At 43.8% G+C, this 24,794-nt stretch overlaps 2 protein-coding genes across 6 annotated transcripts; one reads left to right on the top strand and one right to left on the bottom strand.

The window, feature by feature from the left end:
- Nucleotides 1-4: 4 nt before the first annotated feature.
- On the bottom strand, nucleotides 5-1,566 carry trappc2l (trafficking protein particle complex subunit 2L). The gene is made up of 5 exons (XM_035736682.2): nucleotides 1,430-1,566; nucleotides 608-780; nucleotides 433-520; nucleotides 265-344; nucleotides 5-175 (listed from the first exon to the last, which is right to left on the bottom strand). The coding sequence occupies exons 1-5, from the start codon at nucleotides 1,460-1,462 to the stop codon at nucleotides 130-132; spliced, it is 420 nt and encodes a 139-aa protein (XP_035592575.1). The 5' UTR covers nucleotides 1,463-1,566; the 3' UTR covers nucleotides 5-129.
- Nucleotides 1,567-1,568: 2 nt separating this feature from the next.
- Nucleotides 1,569-24,108, top strand: galns (galactosamine (N-acetyl)-6-sulfatase). 5 transcript variants are annotated; one of them, XM_035736638.2, is made up of 14 exons: nucleotides 1,569-1,871; nucleotides 2,043-2,166; nucleotides 5,149-5,223; nucleotides 5,305-5,407; nucleotides 5,505-5,648; nucleotides 6,281-6,347; nucleotides 7,017-7,144; nucleotides 8,236-8,375; nucleotides 8,622-8,725; nucleotides 12,363-12,499; nucleotides 13,051-13,153; nucleotides 18,519-18,640; nucleotides 22,938-23,055; nucleotides 23,675-24,108. In XM_035736638.2, exons 1-14 carry the CDS (start codon nucleotides 1,755-1,757, stop codon nucleotides 23,759-23,761), a joined length of 1,569 nt encoding a protein of 522 aa, XP_035592531.1. In that variant the 5' UTR covers nucleotides 1,569-1,754; the 3' UTR covers nucleotides 23,762-24,108. The 5 variants fall into 5 exon arrangements, 4 of the variants coding, with proteins under 4 accessions (XP_035592531.1, XP_035592545.1, XP_035592539.2 ...); XR_004820528.2 differs by lacking the exon at nucleotides 23,675-24,108 and having other exon boundaries at nucleotides 18,538-18,640; nucleotides 22,938-23,023; XM_035736652.2 differs by lacking the exons at nucleotides 18,519-18,640; nucleotides 22,938-23,055; nucleotides 23,675-24,108 and adding an exon at nucleotides 14,027-14,261.
- Nucleotides 24,109-24,794: the final 686 nt, after the last annotated feature.

Genomic DNA, 24,794 nt, shown 5'->3' with positions numbered 1-24,794 from the left:
GTGCTTATTTGAAATAGAGGTTCTGATGGACAGTTTATTTCATTGTTATATGAGGCAACATGTAAAGGGTTTCTGGAAATTATGTACAGATGTTGAAGAAATGATGTACAGATGGTCGGGAGGACAATATCAGCTAGCTTGCACCATCATTGCAGACACAATGCTGTCAAAGGCCCTGGAGGAAAAAAAGGTGGAAATCACAATGATTATAGCAATTTTGATATACACCATTACATAAGTAACAGTGTAGTGGGGGTAGCTTACTTAGACTGAATGGTGTCTCCAGGATTGTAGAATGGGTTGCACATCACATCAGTAAATGAGTTGTGTAGCTTTCTGAACATCTGAAGGAAAGAATAACTGTCAAGTAGTTTCATCAAAACCAGATCCCCTGCAAGCTATTAAGAGAAACAGAGTCAGGGGTTGACTTACACTTCTAATCTCATTGTCCCGTAGAGATGTGTTTGATGAGTCCACGACAATGACAAACTTCACCTTAGAGTTTGTCACATAGCCATATCTGGTATGTTGGTAAAGGAGTATACATACAATTTGATAGAAAATTATGCAGACAAGTGTAATATACCATTTTATCAAATGAGGATACACTTTGTAGTCCTCCGTTGGGTACAGCAACCCAAGGTAAAGCTCTCGCTGGTCTGCCATTGCTTTGCCGACTGCTGAAATCTTCTCCTCCACTACATCCAGAGAGGTATGCACCGTGTAGTGGAACTTCAGTTCATTCTGTACGGGTACACTTCGGATGAACAGAGGATAGTTCTAACATAATAGAGAATTAATTAGTGCAACCTTCCATAATAAAACCTCAATTCATAACAAAAGTTAACCGGGCCAAATACTTGCAGATAGAATGTATATGGTGCTGGACCACAGGTTGAGGGTGTGCAATCTTTTGTTCCAGCCCAATAACACACCCGAGGGCTTAATGATGAGCTAGTTTGTTAACATTGGGTGTGTTGGGCTAGAATTTTAAACTCAACCTTTGGTTTGGACCAAGATTGAAGAACAGCACTGATCTGCATATGAATTGAATACGAATAGCGAGCTACGTCTGAACCTTTATTCTGAAGTCTGACTTGATGCATTATTATTGTAGACTCATCTCTTAAGTAAACTACGACATAGGCTACTAACTAGCTAGTCAGTTCTAAATAAACCATACTCAATTTAGCTAACTAACTAGTTAGCCCAGCTGGCAAGCTACTACCTAGCCTTATAGCATCACAGTCACCACTCAGGTTCGTAGAGGGGTTGGGTTAAATGCGGAAGACACGTTTCAGTTGAATGCATTCAGTTGTACAACTGACTAGGTATCCCCCTTTCCCATTGGAGGCTAGTACATAAAAAAATAGATGCAAATTACATTCCATCAAATGTCGATGTAAATAGCATTCTTGTTTCATTTTACCTCTTTAGCGATGACAGCTATACAGACCGCCATCTTGGAATTGTGCCTGCCAAGACGTATCACGTGACTGTGTGTGCTAGCTAAAGACAAGCCAGATAACTTCCATTTCTCCCATAATTTTGTGTAACTGTTAATGGAAAATAACGGGACTTGTGTTTTTAAGCGTGTCAACATCGGGTAGTAAAGTCAGCTAAACCCACTTGAATATGCGCAAGTGTTGCGCTAAAAAAGCTCGTGAAAGCAAACAATGAGAAATCGTCATGTGCTTCCTGAATGTGTTATCATGTGACACTTCCTCATCGCTTTCTTCGTCTTGCTTTCTGCAATGGATGTCTGTCTAATTCAAACTTTGATATTGTTTTGTAGTTTAATATGTTGTTTTTGGGCAGATACTCCTTCAAACAAGTCGACTCCGAACATTATCATTATTCTTATGGATGACGTAAGATGTTGATGCATTTTTAGTTTGGGGAGTGTTACTTTGGTCTCTGTCAGGAAATGTTAACCATTTCTCTGCAACTCTATTTGAGATGTTGTGTTCTAATGTAAAGGCTGCTTATCATAGCATAATGATCGACTAACATTTGACAGCTTGTTCCTCTAATGTTTTTAGATGGGCTGGGGAGATTTGGGAGTGTTTGGCCAGCCCTCCAAGGAGACCCCAAACCTTGACTCCATGGCAGCCCAGGGGATGCTGTTCCCCAACTTCTACACAGCTAACCCCCTCTGCTCTCCATGTGAGTGTCAGCTACATACATGTCATACTTTATTAAAATCCCAATTCTTCAATTCATAGATATAAAAAAAACATATTACACTGATTATAAAGACATAAGGTATTCAATGTCTGAATAGCTAGTGTGGTACCAATTCTGGATAGGAATTGGCACCACATGCATAAGAACCTGACTGTCAGTGCAACAATCAATGATGACAATTCAATAATATTGTGATTGTCATTGAAGAGGAATAGTTGCAGTGATGGTAACGTCACTGTGATTAAGTGGGATTTGGGTGAGAGGTTGGTGGTAGGTGCATGCATCCTTCTAAAACCTTTTGAAACAATGTGACGCATACATCAGAAGCCTAAGCTGTGTGTGTCTGGGTGATAGAGGGGAGAAGACTCATTATGCTAATAGGGATAATACACTATTGAAATATGCTAATTATACCTAATTTGGGAATTTGAATAAACGTGTTATGCAAAATAGATCGACCCTTTTCTTTTTTCTAATTAATATTTAAGCAAATAAGACCTAATCAATTGCTTATCTCATATGTGTGTGTGATGTGAGTGCCTGAAGGAAGCCAACTGCATCATACCTGGCTATTTGAATTAACGCCACGGAGAGGGTATTAGAGGATTCAGCCACTGAATCTTAATTAGAAATGTAATCATATACTGAAATGGTACGTGGCTTAATCACAATATCCAGGGTGAGCTCCTATATACACTACCGTTCAAACGTTTGGGGTCACTTAGAATTGTCCTTGTTTGTTTTATTAAAAGAAAAGCATATTTTTTGTCCATTAAAATAACATCAAATTGATCAGAAATGCAGTGTAGACATTGTTAATGTTGTAAATGACTATTGTAGCTGGAAATGGCTGCTTTTTAATGGAATATCTACATAGGCGTACAGAGGCCCATTATCAGCAACCATCACTCCTGTGTTCCAATGGCACATTGTGTTAGCTAATCCATGTTTATCATTTAAAAAAGCTATTTGATCACTAGAAAACCCTTTTGCAAGTATGTTAGCAGAGCTGAAAACTGTTGTCCTGATTAAAGAAGCAATAAAACTGACCTTCTTTAGACTAGTTGAATATCTGGAGCATCAGCATTTGTGGGTTCGATTACAGGCTCATAATGGCCAGAAACAAATATCTTTCTTCTGAAACTCGTCAGTCTATTATTCTTCTGAGAAATGAAGGCTATTCCATGCGATAAATTGCCAAGAAACTGAAGATCTCGTACAACGCTGTGTACTTCACCCTTCACAGAGCAGCGTACACAGACTCTAAACAGAATGGAAAGACGAGTGGGAGGCCCCGGTGCACAACTGAGCAAGAGGACAAGTACAATTGAGTGTCTAGTTTGAGAAACAGATGCCTCACAAGTCCTCAACTGGCAGCTTTATTAAATAGTACCCGCAAACCACCAGTCTCATCATCAACAGTGAAGATGCGACTCCGGGATGCTAGCCTTCTAGGCAGAGTTGCAAAGAAAAAGCCATATCTCAGACTGGCCAATAAAAATAACAGATTAAGATGGGCAAAAGAACACAGACACTGGACAGAGGAACTCTGCCTAGAAGGCCAACATCCCGAAGTTGCCTCTTAACTGTTGACATTGAGACTGGTGTTTTGCGGGTACTATTTAATGAAGCTGCCAGTTGATGACTTGTGAGGCGTCTGTTTCTAAAACTAGACACTCAATTGTACTTGTCTGCTTTCTCAGTTGTGCCCCGGGGCCTCTCACTCCTCTCTCTATTCTGGTTAGGGCCAGTTCGCGCTGTTCTGTAAAGGGTGAAGTACACAGCGTTGTACGAGATCTTCAGTTTCTTGCTAATTTCTCGCATGGAATAGCCTTCATTTCTCAAAACAATAATAGACTGACGAGTTTCAGAAGAATGGTCTTTGTTTCTGGCCATTATGAGCCTGTAATCAAACCCACAAATGCTGATGCTCCAGATACTCAACTAACCTAAAGAAGGCTAGTTGTATTGCTTCATTAATCAGGACAACAGTTTTCAGCTGTGTTAACATAACTGCAAAAGGGTTTTCTAATGATCTATTAGCCTTTTAAAATGATCAGTTTGGATTAGTTAACACAATGTGCCATTGGAACACAGGAGTGATGGTTGCTGATAATGGGCCTCTGTACACCAATGTAGATTTTCCATTAAAAATCAGCCGTTTCCAGCTGCAATAGTCATTTACAACATTAACAATGTCTACACTGCATTTCTGATCAATGTTATGTTATTTTAATGGATGAAAAATGTGATTTTCTTTTAAAAAAACAAGGACAATTCTAAGTGACCCCAATCTTTTGAACGGTAGTGTATATATTTTTATTTGAAAATATAGCCTGACGCAAAACCCAAATGCAAAGCTCAACTTGGTTCATACATACAGTACCAGTCAAAAGTTTGGACACACCTACTCATTCAAGTGTTTTTCTTAATTTTTACTATTTTCTACATCGTAGAATAATAGTGAAGACATTAAAACTATGAAACAACACACATGGAATCATGTAGTAACCAAAAAAGTATTAAACAAATCAAAATATATTTTAGATTCTTAAAAGTAGCCACCCTTTGCTTTGATGACAGCTTTGCACATACTTTTTTATTTATTATTATTTTTGTTATTTTTTCCCTTTATTTCTTTATTACATTTTTTTACCCCCTTTTTTTCTCCCTGATTTCGTGATATCCAATTGGTAGTGATAGTCTTATACCATCGCTGCAACTCCCGTACGTACTCGGGAGAGGCGAAGGTCGAGAGCCATCTGTTTTCCGAAACACGACCCTGCCAAGCCACACTGCTTCTTGATAAAATGCTTGCTTAACCCGGATCTAACTAGTTATATACTGTGGAACTTTATGTAAAATCACATGCAGCCTCTCCCACTTTAACTACGCATTCAGCTGATCATTTCAATTGTTTATCAAAACATGATTTTGATGTCTCTTATCTTATCCTCTTAGCAAGAGCTTCACTTCTGACAGGACGATTACCAGTTAGGAATGGATTCTATACCACCAATGCCCATGCCAGGAATGGTGAGCTCTAACTCTCTCTTTTGAGTTATATGTTCCTTGCTGCTTTGCCACACAAATGAATGTCACCCCTGACCTTTGCAGCCTACACACCCCAGGAGATAGTAGGAGGGATCTCAAGGGATGAAATTCTATTACCACAGATACTGAAGAAGAAGGGTTACGTCAACAAGATCATCGGCAAGTGGTGGGCACCATTCATTTTGATCTAATTTGAAGTGGTAACAATAGTGACAATTCTAATTCTGTGTTTCTCCTTCCCCCATCATTTGTCCTGGCCTAAGGCATCTTGGCCACAGAGCTCACCACCTACCTCTGGAGCATGGTTTTGATGAATGGTTTGGTGCTCCAAACTGCCACTTCGGTCCCTACAACAGCAGCGACAGGCCTAATGTCCCGGTCTATAACAACTCTCAGATGGTGGGAAGGTATACACACACACCCTGCACACACTCCTACTCTCACTCACTCACACAGAACAGAAAACATAAAAATCCTCTCTCCCGGACTCTTTCAGTGTTTGGCTCCTCTGAATGAGGATAGTTTTTTTTACTCTTCTCTGTACCAGCTGCGCTTGTGTATTCCATTTTCCGCCCATTTGTTTTCCCCAAAACAGCCATATGTGTATTCGGGGTCATTGGCGCTAGCAGGCGGGTGCTTTTTGCGCTTAGCCGTGGGTTTAATCAGCATAGCGTGCCTGAGCCTGGACAGACGCACACACACGCACCCAGGAGACGGCAGGTTGCGTTGGCGGTGTGTGAGGACACCTGGAACAGCCCGAGCATGAGAGAGACGGCGGGCGCTGCTGCGTCTACTGTTCCACGCTTCAGTACTATCTCATAACAGTTCCCCTGCTCTTCAGAGACTTCTCAAATCTGCTTCTCTAAACTTCCCTCTAATCACAGCCTGGGAGGACGGGCTTCTCAAAGTCTACTGCTGGGTTTTTGGAATAAAACTGATTGTTTATTAAATAGTGTTGTGTGTGAGTCCTATTGAAAACGAATAACTATTGTACTTATGTAGATGACACGGAAACTAATGACCTACATTTGTTTTCTAGATACTATGAGGAGTTTGGGATCGATAAGAAAACTGGGGAATCTAACCTTACACAAATCTACTTGGAGGTAAAGTGATTGAGTGGCAGATGTCTGTCCCAGTTCTTCCTTACAAATACTACTTGTTGTAGGAATTTCCAGGTGAAGGAAAAGGAGACCAGTCATTGATAAAGTCAGTCAAAATCAATCCAATTGAATTACCAGTTACCACAGGGAGACGACTCCAGCACAGAAGCGGAGAAAATGTCTAACTGGCCTTCTCTAAGCATTGCCCTTCTCTAAGCATGCCCTACCTGCCCTTTTATATTCTAATCTCACAGCACCAATGTTCTGTAAACACCGAGAGGCAGGTAGGAGGTCACAACATCAGCTGCTACAGAATCGCACAGTGTCAGAGAATATAATGACAATCCATATCTTCTGTCCTTGTACCTCCAGTCTGGCGCCAATCACCATGAACAGTTATGAGAACAATCCATAACATTCACTATCAAGTCTAGTGACCCATCAACCCATACATAAATTATTGTCCCAAATAGAACACTGGAAATCATGTGTATTATATAAAGGGGAAAATGATAATATGCTAAGCATTGTGTTAATTACTTTTCACTGAATATGAACTTTATTCATCTTAAATCTTCCCATTACACTACTGTTCTCTGTCAGTTTTGTAGTGAATTTTCTGGATGGTGTCTGGTCTGATAGCAGACTATAATCTAATTTCTTTCCTTCCAGGAGGGCCTTGACTTCATATTTCACCAAAACATGGCCCAGCGGCCATTTTTTCTCTACTGGGCAGCGGATGCTACGCATGCTCCGGTCTACGCTTCAAAACGGTTCCTGGGGAAGAGCCAGAGGGGGCGGTACGATCACAACACTTGAAGCTACAATCATAAAATGTCAATAATAAAGCCATATCTAGAAAATGACACTTAGCTGCAAAATCTTATACAGAGACATGTGATGTGTTGCTGACAAATCATGGAGAGTTTCTCCCAGAGCAGAGAGTTTGGACACTCTCTTGGTTATTAACCTGTATCATTGCTGGCTTTGTTGATCTGGCTATTATAGGACCTAATTAGTACATTTCTCTTGACGATTTTCTACCCCGGTACAGTATTTCTGTTTTTGTACAATGTTTAGCAAACAGGCTTGTTGTTTTAAAACTCTGCTTGAATCTCTGGGTCTTAGGCCATTGATTTAGGGGCTTTGTGAATGTGTGAAGTGGATGAGCTGTGCCTGCAGCAGTGTTACGGGGTGGGGAAAGTCATTAGCATGAGCCACTGCGTATTCTACTTGGTGATCAATCTCTCATCTCACACCTGGAAACGTGAGCGGAATTAGATGCCACTTGGAAGAACAGAATCACAGTATCAACATGAAGATTCAAAATCGAAATGAGAAAAATATTGTAATAATGAAGAGAAGAAAAAACCTGTTTCCTGCTCTGAGGATATTGTCAATTAAATGTCGATTTTTCACACCCCTTTGCCCCTCTGTGGTAGTGGTGAGGGTGAATGGATGTGTTGCTCGTCTGGGTTCAGGTCACTTAGTATTCCTCTCAGTCTCTGTGAATACTCAGGCCTCACTAAGCAGGCATTTCTTCAGAATGCCAAATGAGGTTTTTGTTGACAGAGAAATGGATCAGAGATGAAAAGTGTTAGCCAGGTGCCTGGGATAGGTGGCTCACACTGAGATGGAATGCTTTTCCATTTTTTTCCAACAGGCTTTTAGTCCCTGTTTTTTGTGTGAAAACTCTTGTTGCTAAATATCAAATGATTTTTAGTAAATACCTAATTTACCGCCATGTTTTCTAGAATAATGTAGCTTGGTTGATGGGTTTGCCTAGCCCTAGTGCCTACACATACCTGTCTGTCTGTCTATGGTGAGTTGGGATTGTGCATTTGAAGTTCCAGACATACTGTAGTTTGAATGACTTGTGTGCGTACTGCAGGTACGGTGATGCAGTGATGGAGCTGGACTACAGTGTTGGGCAGATGCTGGCCTGGCTGCGTGCTCTGGGCATCGACAAGGACACCTTTGTGTTCTTCACCTCGGACAACGGGGCCGCAGTGATGTCCGGCCCCAAGCAGAGTAAGATCTGCACAACATCTCTCAACTCTTGATACCAACAAATGCAATTCCATGCTTCTTTCTTTCAGTTCTTGTATACATGCCTGTATGGATAGATGTGAGTAATGTACTCTTATGTCTATGAGTAGTATGTGTGGGTATTTTCTTTGTTTGGGGCTCCTTTCAGTTGTGTTTAAAGTAAGTTGTTTTAGTAATCTCTTTTATCATGGTGCTTAGCGTGTGAGTGATGTGTTTCTGTCCCCTGAGGTGGCAGTAACGGCCCATTTCTCTGTGGGAAAGAAACTACGTTTGAGGGTGGAATGAGGGAACCTGCCATCGCCTGGTGGCCTGGACACATCCCAGCAGGCACGGTGAGAACTCGCTTTCTCTCTGTTCTACCTGTCTGGAACATCTCCAGGTTCTAGGTGTTCTACTTGTCTGGAGTTGGGGAGCATCTCCTGGTATTTACACACAGCTGTGAGACACTGAATTGCTATATGTCTGTAAGCAGCTGGGTTTTCAAGCAGGTACCACATTAGAAAGTAATTACAATTAGTCATTTCAGTAATCGTCTCTCTCATATCATTGTAGTTCTTTCTTTCGATTGTGTATCAATGTCCTCAACATCATCACACCTCATCTCTCCTCAGGTGCTGGCATTGCAAACACAAACACACCATTTTTTGTTCGTTTGAATGTGTGGGTGTCCGCGCGTGTGGGTGTCCGCGCGTGTGGGTGTGTATGTGTGTGCAAGTGTGGACTTTTGTCAAATACTTTTTTGAGGTGGCAAGGTTCATCTTCTTACCCCCCCTTTCCTGTCTTCCTCCTCTGTGAGCCTGTGAGGAAGACTTTCCCCCTGATCCGCTAAGCCTGTGCGTTCTGCAAATGACTTTTAATTGTATTAGGGGCAGCTGTGACACGGGGCTGTGGCGCAGAGGGATTTTTTTCTGGAGGAGCGAGCGGAGGAAGCAGTCTGTAGGCTGAAGTAAGCCCTGCCCCCGGCTCATATCGGAGGGGTGTGCTGTGGCCTGATAGCGCTGCAGAGTGGCGAGGGAGAGGGGGATTGGGAGCATCTTAAGCGGCTAATCTGTTTGTGTGTTTGCTGAGGTTGGATTGAGCTGTAATGAGGGCTTCTGTATCTGAATATGCCAGGCGCACAGGATAAAGGACAGGAAAAAAGAGAAGTAAAGGGGTGGTTGGGAGAAGAGAGGGAAGGGTGCACCCGTTGCAGTGCTCTACAGGGTTGCTTCTGGAAAAGATGGCAGTGCCAGGGAGGTAGGGAGAGTTTTGTATGCAGGGCCTTTGGTGTGCTGGTGCAGTGCCATGACAGCCCAACCTCTATGTACGTTTGTCTGTAGCACCTGCTGGTTGGTTAACTAGAGAAATTACTGCAGATGAAACACTTCTGAGAACAGAGTATTGTGAATGAGGCACCGCTGTTATGCTGATGAACAGGGATCATCGACTAGATTCAGCCGCAGGACGATTTTGTCTTGAGAGGATGGTCAGGGGGCCGGAACATAATTTCAAATCATTTCTAGATGGCAAATTGACCGCAAGAAGCCCAAAAATATATAATATTTGACTAAAACATAATAATTTCAAACCTTGCTTACATTTTGTATACGATCTCATACATCTCTCTATTGTGCGTGGGAATACTCCTATAGATTTCCAAAATTAAAAATCACTTGGAGCTGATTTGTTTTTGTTTTTTAGTCTTTTTATGTTCAACAATAAAAAATTATATAATAATACATTTGGCCCGCGAGCCGCCAGTTGGGGAACCCTGCCGAAAGCCATCTGTGGCTTTATTCTGTGGATTGGGCAGGAATACATGGGACTAGCTCCTTTGACAAAGCAGCTTTGTTGTATGGGTTTCGTTTCATCTCCCTGCTGTTGGGGAGGATGGCCAAAGAGATGATTTCCCCCTCTGTTGCTTTGTGCGGTGCTGAAATCTCTCTGTTCATCGGCACATTGAACAGTTTCATAAGCCCCGAACATAAACGCTGTGCATAATGGAAGGCCACACATGCCACATCGCTTTTATTAGGTGGATTGTTGGTACGGGGACCAGCAAACATTAACAAGGCCTACTCTAAATCGTTTCAGATGAAATGTGTTTTCAGGTAAAAAACTACAGCTGTTATACATATATCATATCAACTCATCATTGACGAAGCTGACACACTGATAGGAGTCATAGGTTTGGTTGGTCCAGTTTCAGGTTAGGCTAGGTAAAGTTATCTTCTAACATTCTCACACTCATTAAAATAATCTTCGACAGAGGAAGAGGACTCGATTACTACAATCCGTGTGAACGCCACAGTCTTATTGCACAGTGATTTGATAGATTGAAGTAACAAAAACAGTTAATCCGTGTGTAGATAAATCTAGCATGCCATCGTGACTGTACTGCACGTAGCACTAATGAAAGTGTTAGTTGTTATTAATATTGAGGGACAGAGCGGGTTTTGGGAGATGTGTTGGAATGAGAGAGATGGGGTTGGCGGCGGGAGCCGGGCACAGGTTCACATTCCCCTGGTGACTGAGGGGCCGCGTTGGGATGAGGCTGGCTGGCTGGGATGGAGGGGGGAAAAGGGAGGGCTTCCCCCCCCCCCCCCCAACGCTGCTGCTGCTGCCACCGTCACAATCCCTTTTGTTGTGTTTATCAGCTGGGAGACACGGAGCCTGAGTGCGTAAGACAGGGATAGCAGGTCTGCCACGTCAGATAACTACCACCAGGGTTTAACCAAGAACCACACAGACAAAAGGCAGACAAAAAGAGTAAATACAGAAAGAAATATACAAGAGAAAAGTGTAAATGGAAATAAATGGGTGATAATGAAATGGTGTCTCAACTATTTAGACTTTTTTTTTTTTTTTAAATGGATAGCTTTTTTTTGGTTGAGGATTTAGGGTTGTCTGTGCTACCTGGTAGTCAACTTCATTAATTATCCTTTTTAGTTTCTCTTGTTTTGTTTTTTTACATCGTGTGTGTGTGTTAAGCGTGAGAGTGCAGATAACGGAATGTGTTGCGGGGCCCTTTCTGGCTGGTGCAGTGGCTGCGGGAGAAAAAGGAAATCATTTTGGTAGTGTGTGCAGGCAGCTGATAGGAGCATGGCGGCGCAGCTGCTCTGGGCTGATAGCACTATCTGATTGTGAGCGTGCCGTCTCCCTCAAAGGGCTGCTCAGGAGAGAATGGAATGGAAGATCAAGGATGACAGTGAAAAAATTGCATTTTATCTGAAAATAGTTCAAAGTTTATAAATAAAATAAAGCTTTTCACAGGGACTGTGGAAGGGAGATAAAATAGCTAGCACTCGCCCGGGCCTCATCTTCTCTCTTTCTCCTCACTCCCCCTTTTCTCCTAATTTACAGAGGCGTTTGTGAGGTTTATAATAAACCTGCGAGCGCAGATTATAGAGGAGACTGAAGAAATGCATCATCAGGACCCCCCCCCCCACCTCCACTCCACCCAATACGCTGAAATGGTGGGCTTTCATAGGGGGCGCGTGCACACTGTTGGCCATTGTGCTGTCGTGTTGGGTTTCATGCATGGAGAGGGATCCCTTGGTGTCTCTGCAGGCTTCTGGTGTATCACAGCCTCCCAGTAGTGTGAATCACTCTGCTCTGAGAAGTTCTCTCTGCTCCCCAGCCTTGCTCTGATCACTGCGCTTCACAAGGCTGCCGCGTTTCGCTGTTCACGGTCCTGACATGGACACTCACCACATCTTTGGAGGAGACGCTCAAGCATTTTGACAGAATATTAATTGATTAAAGCAAATAAAGTGTTGTAATTTGGGGAACAAAGTTTTAGTATTTGTAATGAAATTGATCAGTTTGTGCATCGATCTGGTACGTATGGATGCCCATGCAAGCCATCTAACTTCCTGCAACAATCGCTGTTAAACTTTCATGTCAGCACCCATAGACAATGTGATTCTATCTGGATTTGAATTCCAATGTGTTACGGTTCAATACAAAGACTCTTTCTCCCATCTCCAGGTGAGCCAACAGCTGGGGACTGTGATGGATCTGTTCAGCACCAGTCTGTCTGTGGCAGGCCTCAGTGTTCCAGATGACAGGCTCATAGATGGCCTGGACCTCAGCCCTGTCCTCCATAACAACACACTCATCAACAGGTTAGAACTCACAGCTGAAAGAGGCTTAAATGGCCCTGTCAGCGGGATTCATTCATGTAAGATAAGGTGATGAATATGATGTGTTCTGTATACTGTTTGTATACTTGCCCTCCTAACTTGGTCGGTACACATAACTTGAACTTTGACCAGCAAAATCATGGACCACTCAATAAGAGTTTCATCACATGCAAGTCTGAAGTTAGGATTTGGCTATGAGGTCAGCTATGCCCTCTGCTGGTCACGGTACTTTGGGAGTTTGTGCCCCTGCTGTAAGATGGGCGGGCGGATGTAGGCTTTGGGAGAGCAGCGGCGGCGGTACCCCCTGTAAGGAGGCTGCTGGCTGGTGCCCAGGGAGAGGGACCACCCTGGTGGATAAGGTGTTCCACCAAGCACATAATGGGATGAGCCATGGCAGTGTGGTGGTGGGGCGCGAGCCTGCGAGGGAGGGCCAGGCACTGCAGCACAGGGGGAGGGGGGGTTCTGGAGCTGAGAGAGGGCTGCTGCTTATCACAGGAATCCAGCAGTCACCAATCCCATTTCACACCCAACAGGCCCATCTTCTATTACCGCGGCAATGAGATGATGGCAGTCAGGGTTGGGCCTTACAAGGCCCACTATTGGACGTGGAGCAACTCGTGGGAGGAGTTTAACCAGGTGAGTCCCTCTTATTGACTGTAGTGTGTATTTCGCTCTCTCGCTCTCTCTCTGACTGTAGATTATCTCTCATTGTCTCTCTCTCTTTCATCCCCACATCCTCAGCAAGCCATCCACAGTGCTCTATAAAAACACACATTTGGTAGTCAGTGTTATCTTGAAAACAGCTCATCAAGTGGCTGTTGTGTACATCAGTGGCTAATGAATATTAATGAGGACACCCCACTTCACCAAAGTACTATCATTCATCAGAACTGGCTGTCGCTGGTGGAGTGTTCTCCCCTCCTGCTGAGTATCCTGCTCTCCCCTCCTGCTGAGTATCCTGCTCTCCCCTCCTGCTGAGTATCCTGCTCTCCCCTCCTGCTGAGTATCCTGCTCTCCCCTCCTGCTGAGTATCCTGCTCTCCCCTCCTGCTGAGTATCCTGCTCTCCCCTCCTGCTGAGTATCCTGCTCTCCCCTCCTGCTGAGTATCCTGCTCTCCCCTCCTGCTGAGTATCCTGCTCTCCCCTCCTGTGCCCTGAGAAGTAAGAATGTGTTCTCTCCTTCTCGAGGCACCCTTTAAAATATGTCCTGCTCCTCTCCCTCAGAAACCTCTGTTTCAAACGTGCAAGTTTGCATTATGCCCCATCGGTTGCTTAAATTGCTCTCTCCTAGAGGGCCGCTGAATCAATAGCAGCCTCCTTTATCAGCTCATGTGAACTGGAGTGGAACTTCACAAATAATGGCGTCTGATTGCCTGTGTGTTGCCTATCGATTGGTATGTGTGCGTGTGTCCATGAATGTGTGTGTCTGCGAGCAAAAGATGGTTTGAAGGGGTGGCTCTGGGTCTCCAAAGCTGTGACTCTGAGAGTTAATGTGTCGGTTCTTCACCAGAATGGGCAGCATGCATTCAGAGCTTTACAATGGCCCTAGACCTTCACATCTCACCCGAGAGCATCCATCACACAGAAAAACCACTCTTTATTTCAAGCAGTTTTAAATGGGTCTGAATATTGTGCTGAGATGTTGATCCATCATTCAAGCTTACTATTTTCTCACCAGTTGTAAGTAATGTTGTGCATTTACTATTTATGTGAAGTAAAAAATAAAACAAGGATGGTGTGTCTTTCTGAACTTGATATTCAATTATGGCTTAATAGCCATGAGCTCTACTGTGATTTGTCTGGTAAAATCCAAGAGATTTGGTGATGTGCAAAAAATACATTTCACAGGGTTAAGTGGATTTCATCAAACACTCTTGTTGGATGGTGTGGTAATGGTGTGTTGGGAATGGGAACGGTCTGTGTCTGATGTTATCTGCTCGGCCTGGTCTTTGGTGGGTAGCATACATTTAATATGACTCTTTATATAATATTTTTCTTTGAGAAAAATATGAAACCAAAATTCTACTTTTGCATTCCATTTTATGTCCCTAGATTCCTCCCCTCATCTTATAATGCTGGCTACTTTACTCCATCTTTAAAAGAACATTGCTGTACGATCTGCTATCTTAATACCATGAGAGATATGGAGTTCTGCTGTGTCTTTTTCTTGGATACAGATTAAAAGGGCTTTCTCACAGTTCAAGGGGATTTAGGCTCTTTTACATTTCTAAGACCAATGCACAGAGACTGCTTCAGGACACTATGTGGGCAAGTCTGGATCATAGTGCGCTATGCAGTGTACTGAAGTGAGGTGTGTGCTCGTGCCTGTGCTCCTTTGAGCGAGGCTGCTTGTGGTCCCAGAGGGGAGTCTGTAGAGTGCCTTACAGATGAGTGCTCTCTCAATATTAGTCGTGTTGCTCACAAGGGCACCTGAGAGGTCTCCCCAGGGGGTCTGGAGGGGGCTGTGACTCAATCAGCCTCTGTCAGAGCCAGGCTGCTACCCCAGAGAGGGGGGATAGGGGAGCAAGCCTGCACACTTTTGGGGGTCGGCTGGACAATTGTAACAGGCCATGGCCCCACATTCTGACTGGCAGATAGAGTAGCCACATACAGTTAAAGTCGGAAGTTTACATACACAGGTTGGAGTCAAGTTGACTGAGTTGACTGTGCCTTTAAACAGCTTGGAAAATTCCAGAAAATGATGTCATGGCTTTAGAAGCTTCTGATAGGCTAATTGACATCATTTGAGTCAATTGGAGGTGTACCTGTGGATGTATTTCAAGGCCTACCTTCAAACTCTGTGTCTCTTTGCTTGACATTATGGGAAAATCCAAAGAAATCAGCCAAGACCTCAGGAAAACAATTGTAGACCTCCACAAGTCTGGTTCATCCTTGGGAGCAATATCCAAACGCCTAAAGGTACCACATTCATCTGTACAAACAATAGTTCGCAAGTATAAACACCATGGAACCACACAGCCGTCATACCGCTCAGGAAGCAGACGCGTTCTGTCTCCTAGAGATGATCGTACTTTGGTGCGAAAATTGCAAATCAATCCCAGAACAACAGCAAAGGACCTTGTGAAGATGCTGGACCCACTGGAATTGTGATGCAGTGAATTATAAGTTGGAAAAATGTGTGTGATGCACAAAGTAGATGTCCTAACTGACTTGCCAAAACTATAGTTTGTAAACAAGAAATTTGTGGAGTGATTGAAAAACGGGTTTTAATGACTCCAACCTAAGTGTATGTAAACTTCCGACTTCAACTGTATATCCACAGTAAAACGAGTCCTATATCGACATAACCTGAAAGGCCGCTCAGCAAGGAAGAAGCCACTGCTCCAAAACCTCCATTAAAAAAGCCAGACTACGGTTTGCAACTGCACATGGGGACAAAGATCGTACTTTTAGGGGAAATGTCCTCTGGTCTGATGAAACAACAATGGAACTGTTTGGCCCTAATGACAATTGTTATGTTTGGAGGAGAAAGGGGGACGCTTGCAGGTCGAAGAACACCATCCCAACCGTGAAGCACGGGGGTGGCAGCATCATGTTGTGGGGGTACTTTGCTGCAGGAGGGACTGGTATACTTCACAAAATACACTGCTCAAAAAAATAAAGGGAACACAAACAACACAATGTAACTCCCAAGTCAATCACACTTCTGTGAAATCAAACTGTCCACTTAGGAAGCAACACTGATTGACAATAAATTTTACATGCTGTTGTGCAAATGGAATAGACAACAGGTCTATAAAGGAGTGGTTCTGCACGTGGTGACCACAGACCACTTCTCAGTTCCTATGCTTCCTGGCTGATGTTCTGGTCACTTTTGAATGCTGGCGGTGCTTTCACTCTAGTGGTAGCATGAGACGGAGTCTACAACCCACACAAGTGGCTCAGGTAGTGCAGCTCATCCAGGATGGCACATCAATGCGAGCTGTGGCAAGAAGGTTTGCTGTGTCTGTCAGCATAGTGTCCAGAGCATGGAGGCCCTACCAGGAGACAGGCCAGTACATCAGGAGACGTGGAGGAGACCGTAGGAGGGCAACAACCCAACAGCAGGACAGCTACCTCTGCCTTTGTGCAAGGAGGAGCAGGAGGAGCACTGCCAGAGCCCTGCAAAATGACCTCCAGCAGGCCACAAATGTGCATGTGTCTGCACAGACTCCATGAGGGTGGTATGAGGGCCCGACGTCCACAGGTGGGGCTTGTGCTTACAGCCCAACACCGTGCAGGACGTTTGGCATGTACCAGAGAACACCAAGATTAGCAAATTCACCACTGGTGCCCTGTGCTCTTCACAGATGAAAGCAGGTTCACACTGAGCACATGTGACCGACGTGACAGAGTCTGGAGACGCCGTGGAGAACGTTCTGCTGCCTGCAACATCCTCCAGCATGACCTGTTTGGCGGTGGGTCAGTCATGGTGTGGGGTGGCATTTCTTTGGGGGGCCGCACAGCCCTCCATGTGCTCGCCAGAGGTAGCCTGGCTGCCATTAGGTACCGAGATGAGATCCTCAGACCCCTTGTGAGACCATATGCTGGAGCGGTTGGCCCTGGGTTCCTCCTAATGCAAGACAATGCTAGACCTCATGTGGCTGGAGTGTGTCAGCAGTTCCTGCAAGAGGAAGGCATTGATGCTACGGACTGGCCCGTTCCCCAGACCTGAATCCAATTGAGCACATCTGGGACATCATGTCTCGCACCACAGACTGTCCAGGAGTTGGCATCAAAGTTGGATCAGCCTGTAGTGTGGTTTTCCACTTTAATTTTGAGTGTGACTCCAAATCCAGACCTCCATGGGTTGCTAAATTTGATTTCCATTGATAATTTTTGTGTGATTTTGTTGTCAGCACATTCAACTATGAAAAGAAAAAAGTATTTAATAAGAATATTTCATTAATTCAGATCTAGGATGTATTATTTTAGTGTAACCTTTATTTTTTGGAGCAGTGTAGATGGGATGAGGAGGAGAAAATTATGTGGATATATTGAAACAACATCTCAAGACATCAGTCAGGAAGTTAAAGCTTGGTCGCAAATGGGTCATCCAAATGGACAATGACCCCAAGCATAGTTCCAAAGTTGTGGCAAAATGGCTTAAGGACAACAAAGTCAAGGTATTGGAGTGGCCATCAAAGCCCTGACCTCAATCCTATTGAACATTTGTAGGCAGAATTGAAAAAGCGTGTGTGTGTGCAAGGATGCCTACAAACCTGACTTAGTTACACCAGCTCTGTCAGGAGGAATGGGCCAAAATTCACCCCACTTATTGTGGGAAGCTTGTGGAATGCTACCCGAAAAGTTTGACCCAAGTTAAACATTTTAAAGGCAATGCTACCAAATATTAATTGAGTGTGTGTAAACTTCTGACCCACTGGGAATGTGATGAAAGAAATACAAGCTGAAAGAAATTATTCTCTCTACTATTATTCTGACATTTCACATTCTTAAAATAAAGTGGTGATCCTAACTGACCTAAGACAAGGAATTTGTACTATGATTAAATGTCAGGAATTGTGAAAAACTGAGTTTAAATGTATTTGGCTCAGGTGTATGTAAACATCCGACTTCAACTGTAGGTAACAGTCACAGGCATACCGTAGCCCCAGGGCAGAGAGAACACGTTGACAGGTTTGAGGTGAGAAAGACATGATACTATATACTAAACAGATATAGTCACACACACTATACACCATGTACTGTACACATCTACACTCAGCTCCCTTGCACAGATTCCTCCATATCTTCAAACAGAGACGGCATCAGGGTCAGGTGTGCAGTGATTGGGTCAGTCTGTAGGTGGTCATCATTGACAATGCACAATGCATCTTGCCATCCATTTTGTCTTTTTAATTGCATTTTCTTTTCAAGGGCACTTTCTCAGGGTCAGTTGAAGTAGGTTATCTGTTACCACCACAGTCTCCATTGTCCTCTATGAAGTGGGCGTTTAGGAGCTAAAGATATATTGTGTATGTATGTGTCCACTCTAACAGGGCATTAACTTCTGTCCAGGCCAAGAGGTGGCAGGCGTGACCACCCACACCCAACAGGAACACACCATGCAGCCACTCATCTTCCACCTGGGGCGGGACCCCGGGGAGAAATACCCTATCAGGTGAGTGCTCACTAAAACAAACAAAGATTCCCTGGTGTACTGTTCGATTGGACTGAACGTAAAGTGAAAGGCAAGGGAAATATAGACCGGGTTTGGTGTTGGCCAGCCAATCTGCACACAGCTCAGCAAACAGCAGGCCTCTGGTTAAATAAGAGAAGACAAGAGCAGAGGAGGAGGAGGAGGAGGAGGAGGGGGGGGTTGTGGGATGTTGGTGGACAGGATCTATAGGGTCAATACTGATCCAGTTGTGGGAAAGAGGCGCGGTGAGGACTGAAGATTGATCTGTGCAGCCCCAGACTGGCTGATTAAACGCTATTCTTTGTGATTGCAAATAGCTCTTTAAAGCTCTTTTAGCTCGCTTTCTTGCCTCAGACCCACTGCCAGAAGTTAATATTGCAAGACAAATTGTTCTTGTAAAAATCGAGAGTGCTGTTTAATAGACTTTTGTGTTCAATCGAACATGACCCCGTATCTATAGTTAAAATTGTGTAAAGAAAAAAAGTTGGACGTTGCGTTCGTTTTGATTTAGAATAGTGATGGTAATGATGGTGTAAAAATGTGGACAAAAATGGCCTCGAGTACAAAAGAGGCATTATTATTTTTTACTTCACTTTTTTTATCGGCAAAGACACTCATAGATGAACAAAAGCCTGACACATTCATATAGTTTTCATAATGATTTGATGAGGGAATACAATTTCCTATTATCTAGCTTTCTCTCTGATCCGTCTTCATTCTCCTTAATGTTTTCTTCATTCGGATTAGCTCCTGTCCCCCAGGCTGTTTCACACCCTCTGGCTGGCTCCCTCCCTTACCATCTCTCTCTCTCTCTTTCTCTCTCTCTCTCTCTTCCTCTCTCACTTTATCACTCTCTCCTCCTAATCTCTCCCACACTCCTTTTTTCACTTGAAGGGAGATGGAATAATTAAACATTCATGTTGTTTTTGATCAGCCCATCTCATCTCGGCTCTCTTCTATTCATTCCGCATAATTAAAAACAGAAAAATCTATAGCAGTGTTTTGTTGAATGCATTGAAGCATTTATTTGGTCGTGTCCCAGAGTTCTGGAGAGGAGGAGCTGGTTTGGCACCTGGAGAGAGGACCCTGCGTCCCCTCTCCCCTCTCCAAGTGGGTGGGGGTCATTGGGGTGGTCTGTGAGGTCACAATATTCCAGCCCCATCTCTCCAGCCCCAGTAATGATACCCAGACACCCTCTACCCCCACTGCCATCCCTCCCACCTCCTCCCTCTCTCTGTTTCCCTCTCTCCTGTCTGTGTGTCAGGCAGGCTGCTGGCCATGTGCTCCTTGGGCACCCAGCTGGACCGGCTGGCCATCATTAATCTCTGTCTGCACCTAAAGAGCCACTTAAGATGATGTAGGGCCTGTCTGCACACATACCTTCAGTTGTGTGGCAGGCTGATACTACAGCAGTAACACACGCTGCCCAGGCAGTCGCTCCACTGTCCCAGCCTCTTAGGATACATGGACACACTCACTAGAGACCTGCTGCAGGAATCCAGGGGAATACAGAAGATGCTTTTCCATTCATTTCGGAGTTTGGATATTTCATATTTTGTGTTTCTCATTGATGTACAATAACAAGACCATCACAAGCACACAGAGATCAGCATTCTACCGCTGTGAGACATTTAGATTTAGATTCTTCCGATTGTCAGTGAATTTTCAGACTGTACACATGTACATGAGCACATGAAATTGTTCTGATTGGTCCTCTTCTATTGGTGTGGTACATGACTCCTGTGGTTAATAGATCAGTGGGAAGGTGTGGCTGACTGGGTCCAGTGTATAGTAAGACAGCCCAGTTCTCCCTGCCTGTGTCCCAGTGGGACTGGACTTAGCCCTGCCTCTTGCTGCTCCGGCTCACTTCCCCTGGGCCCTCGTCACCCTGTGCTGAGCACTTAAGTCCCAGCCTGCCTCGGGCTAATGTAGCAGGCAGCCCTGCACACTCTGGCCTCATCTGCTGCCGACAACCACTTCAGCCCCCAATCAATAGTCTTCACCCGAATTGCTCAATTTCCACAGGAGGAGGAGAAAGGGCTGAGGTATTTGATTGTCTCTTCAATTCCCTCTGCTTGATGCCTGCCTGTGTGTGTGGGTTCGCTCTACCAGTGGGGTTATGAATCACTAATCAGAGTGTAGTGACACACCTGAGCAATGCCGCCTTCCCCCTGGGTGTCATGCATTATAAATCAAAAGAGTTCATTTGCATGCAGCGTTATTATTATTATTCCAGTTTTTTCTTTAACACCAGTGAGCTAAGGGTTCTAGTAATGATAATGAGGCTGTGCTGACTGGGGTTTTCTTTATTTGTGGAGAGGGAGGAGAGAAATAAACATGTTTATATCTATATATTTTTAGGGTTAGGGTGCTCAATACATAGACAAAGAATAGTCTTAACTCAAAAAGGGCTGAGCGTACACTTTGCACACCACACGAAGCTGCTGAGAGGGGGAACGGCTCATAACAATGGCTGGAATGGAGTGAATGGAATGGAATCAAACACATGGAAACCACCATGTTTGATACCATTCCATGATTCCGTTCCAGCCATTACTATTTGCCCGTTCTCCCCAATTAAGGTGCCACCAGCCGCCTGTGTTGCAGACTACGTTTGGTCTGGCTCTGATGTATGGTTCTAATATTTAGTGAGATAAAGCAGCTTCACAAGTTATCTGAAAACGAATCACAGTGATCAATACAGAGCAGAGAAACAGATAGGATGGTATTGAAATCTTCATTTTGATCAAGATATTGTCTTTGGTCCATGAAGCAGAATTTGTGATTTCAAATACATACATAGTGAAATTTTGTCTGAAATGAAACACTTGTTTCTATAGAAACCTTTACTCATTAAAGATATGATCAAGGCCGTGGTATGTTGTGATTCTGAGTCATTGCACAGTATTGCGTCACCACACAACCATAAGAAATAACCAGCAAGTGAAGGCGGAGAGCAGATGGTAAGTTTAGACCGCCATGGCCTTGTTAAGGACCTAAAGGATGAGTTGGGTTGGGGGAACTCTGGAGCAGTAGAGTAGTGAAGGTGGGAGAGCAGAGGGTGTGAATATAGGACTAGCATAGACTGAGGGAGGGGGGAGCAGGTGCTATTGTGTGGCGGAAGCCCCACTGCCCTCTGGGAGGGGGGGGGTGGTGTGTGAGTCGGACAGGGCCTAGGGTTATTATACTAATTGACACTTCACCTCGCACACGCGCACACCCTCCCCAGGGGCCAATCAGAGAGCTGGCTTTGGGGAGGGGCGGGGGGGGTGGAGCTGGCACAGGTGCTGCTTGCGACTGTATTATGGGTGTAATTGCACTGGTGATATTTGTCTATCCACGTGTCGCGCCACCAACCGCCCACGCCCCCCAAACACACAGAGCCCATTAACCCTACAGGTCCTATTGAGAGCAGACAGAGCAGTGTTCCTTTGAAACACTTCAGGGCCTCTGCGTTTTACACACTGAATAGAATAATGCACAGAGGTGCTCCGCCGTGTCCAACAAGAATAATTGAGAGACAGGGGATGGGAAACATGGCCCATCCTGCTGAGGGCAGCCCCGAAGGGGCAGTGTGTGTGCGTGTATACGCTTGTGCATGAATTGATAGGTGTGTTTGTTATCAAAAGGCTCTCGTATGAGTTAAGCTTGTCGGCTTTAAACTAGCGTTTCAGTCATTAGTGTACATTCGCTATGGATTATATCAGTTGTTTAAAGGCAGGCAGGTGTCAGACAATGATAATAGATAGTCATTTTAGGCTGCAGAGCACAGACTAAGCTGCAGATTTATGAAACCGATTTCTGAGAAAATGTTTTACTAATCATACAGAGATTGTTTTACACTGGTCTATATTGTAGGCCTACTGTGTTTTGTGTGTGAATATGCATCTGTGTGAGCAGTGACCTTCTGTCATCTGTCTATATGCTGTGACCGACATCTATTCTCTGTGTTAAATTGTATAACCACGCCATTGGTGTGGTGTGTGGAAGAAAGTGAAATACTGAGTGTTTGTCCTTGACCACGCTCTGATTGGAGAGCCTTGTGCATTTGTTCAGACATTTGTGTGTGTGTGTGTGTGTGTGTGTGTGTGTGTGTGTGTGTGTGTGTGTGTGTGTGTGTGTGTGTGTGTCAATGTGTGAATACAAGATGTGGTTGCATGCCTTTACTGTGCTGTTGTAATTCTAGATGTTGTGGCCATATGCCAATATTTCCTGACTTATGTTTGTATGTGTGGTGAGTGTTTTGCACAACTACTTACGTCTGTGTGTTTCTCTGCAGTGCTGTGACTAAGGAGTACCAGGATGCACTGAGTCGGATCACAGCAGTGGTAGAGAAGCATAAGAAGGGTCTGGTACCAGGTGTGCCCCAGCTCAATATGTGTGACATGGCTGTCATGGTAAGATCAATATTTCACAGAATGTCCATTCCCCATGTGAAACCAGTTTTAAAAATATGATACATGATCCATTTTATGTCATATTATTGTTCTGTGGCTTTTGTTTTCGGTGTTAACATCTCTGTGTTCTTTCTCAAAGAAAATTATTTTAGAAAATAAATCGACGAAGTGCTTGCTGTAGTGACACCTTTTCTCATTTCCTCTATCTTTCATAACGCTGAATTCTTTCAGTAAACGTTGTGGACACAATTTCAGATTTGTTTACCAGAGTTATCTTATTTCCCTTTGTTTGTAAAATAATAGATAATCTCTTATTGTTATTTTGGAAAAACACAGCAGTGTGATTCTTGGACCTTTTGTCCCAGCAATGTTTTGTGGACTTTAGATGCTTTTGGAAAAATTAGGGAGTGTTTGTCTCATTGGTTTTGGTTTTTACAAAACAGCTAAAAAGAAACATTGCTGTGTATGCTCATTGCTAAAGCACTGTTTGTACATCAATGTGAGATGTGTAGCATCAGCTCCCCCATGTGGTTTGCTTGGAGAACATAATGTAAATCATGTTCAGCTCAGGTGAATGAATGTATAAGAAAATGTTTTCTGTGGGTTCTTTCACTAACAGAACTGGGCCCCTCCAGGATGTGAAAAGTTAGGAAAATGTCTTAAAGCCCCCAAGTCACAGCCCTGGAAGTGTGACTGGCCACACTAGCTATCTGTTTCAGAGCCACCCTGGGAAAAGGGAGGATGTCAGCGAAGATGCTGCCTTGATGAAGAGCCATTTTCAGGAATTCAACTTGAATTTCTATTAGTTTTTAACTTGTAATGTTGAAACAGAACAGCATATGGTTTGAATGAAGGACATTAACAATGGGACGAATGTTGTCTGGGTTCCATATGATTATTAATAGAATGAAGCTGATTTGCAACTGCTTTTTTTGATGCCATCTATGTAGATGTTTTTCTCTCTTTACTTACTTATGCACTATTGTGGAAGACTTATTGAAATAGGGCAAAACCTTTTTTTTTCTCCAACTGGAATAAAAACATTTGATCCAACTTGGTCTTTCATCTCTTATGAGATGGTTTTTAGTGTGTGACAGATCAAAGATTTCTGTGTCAACCGATGGGTCGTCACTTGCTTCCACAGTCAGTCTTAATAATAATAATTTATTAAACTTTGAGCGCTTTTCATAATATAAATCTCAAAGAGCTTCATAAATAAACAAGCAATATATCATGACAGGTCAACCAATAGAGGCCAAGTCTTTGAATGCTGCATACTCTGCAGATGGAGAGGGTCAGTTCATGGTTTGAGAGGATGGAACTGGTCAGAGGATGGTAAATGATGGTGATGGAGTTTGCTGTTGATCTTGTACAGGGCAAGTCTGTGAACCAGCCTGAGTCAAATAGCCACTGGAATTCTCCTCTTCCACTCTGTGAAGCACCTACTTGGGTGATGCCTCGACATTCCTCTCACTATTATGAGAGGAATTATTCTAATTAATAATAATTCAATTATGGCTAAACCCAGCCTATTTCTACAATGTATCTTTTGAACATTTTATTTTAAACCTTAGCCACACTGCTAACCGTATGTCTAACCTTAAATTACGACCCAAAAGCACATTTTTGTTGTCAGATCTTTACGATATTGGCAGCCAATTCTGACTTTGTGGCTGTCGAATCTAGTGGAAATCCAATCGATGTGTCGAAGTCAACGAACATCACTGATTTGGGGTTTC

Source organism: Oncorhynchus keta, chromosome 14 (assembly GCF_023373465.1).
Source record: "Oncorhynchus keta strain PuntledgeMale-10-30-2019 chromosome 14, Oket_V2, whole genome shotgun sequence".
Taxonomy (NCBI): Eukaryota; Metazoa; Chordata; class Actinopteri; order Salmoniformes; family Salmonidae; genus Oncorhynchus; species Oncorhynchus keta.
The sequence above is the reverse complement of the archived record's forward strand: the minus strand, read 5'-3'. Positions and strand labels throughout refer to the sequence as shown.

Excerpts from the sequence above, each read along its gene's own strand:
- trappc2l (XM_035736682.2), bottom strand. The coding sequence starts at position 1,462 with ATGGCGGTCTGTATAGCTGTCATCGCTAAAGAG. Across the intron at positions 781-1,429 it reads TAGCTGTCATCGCTAAAGAG|AACTATCCTCTGTTCATCCG; the intron begins GTAAAATGAAAC and ends CTATTATGTTAG. Across the intron at positions 521-607 it reads CCAACGGAGGACTACAAAGT|ATATGGCTATGTGACAAACT; the intron begins GTATCCTCATTT and ends CCAACATACCAG.
- galns (XM_035736638.2), top strand. The coding sequence starts at position 1,755 with ATGGATGTCTGTCTAATTCAAACTTTGATATTGTTTTGTAGTTTAATA. Across the intron at positions 5,224-5,304 it reads CAATGCCCATGCCAGGAATG|CCTACACACCCCAGGAGATA; the intron begins GTGAGCTCTAAC and ends TGACCTTTGCAG. Across the intron at positions 5,408-5,504 it reads AACAAGATCATCGGCAAGTG|GCATCTTGGCCACAGAGCTC; the intron begins GTGGGCACCATT and ends TCCTGGCCTAAG.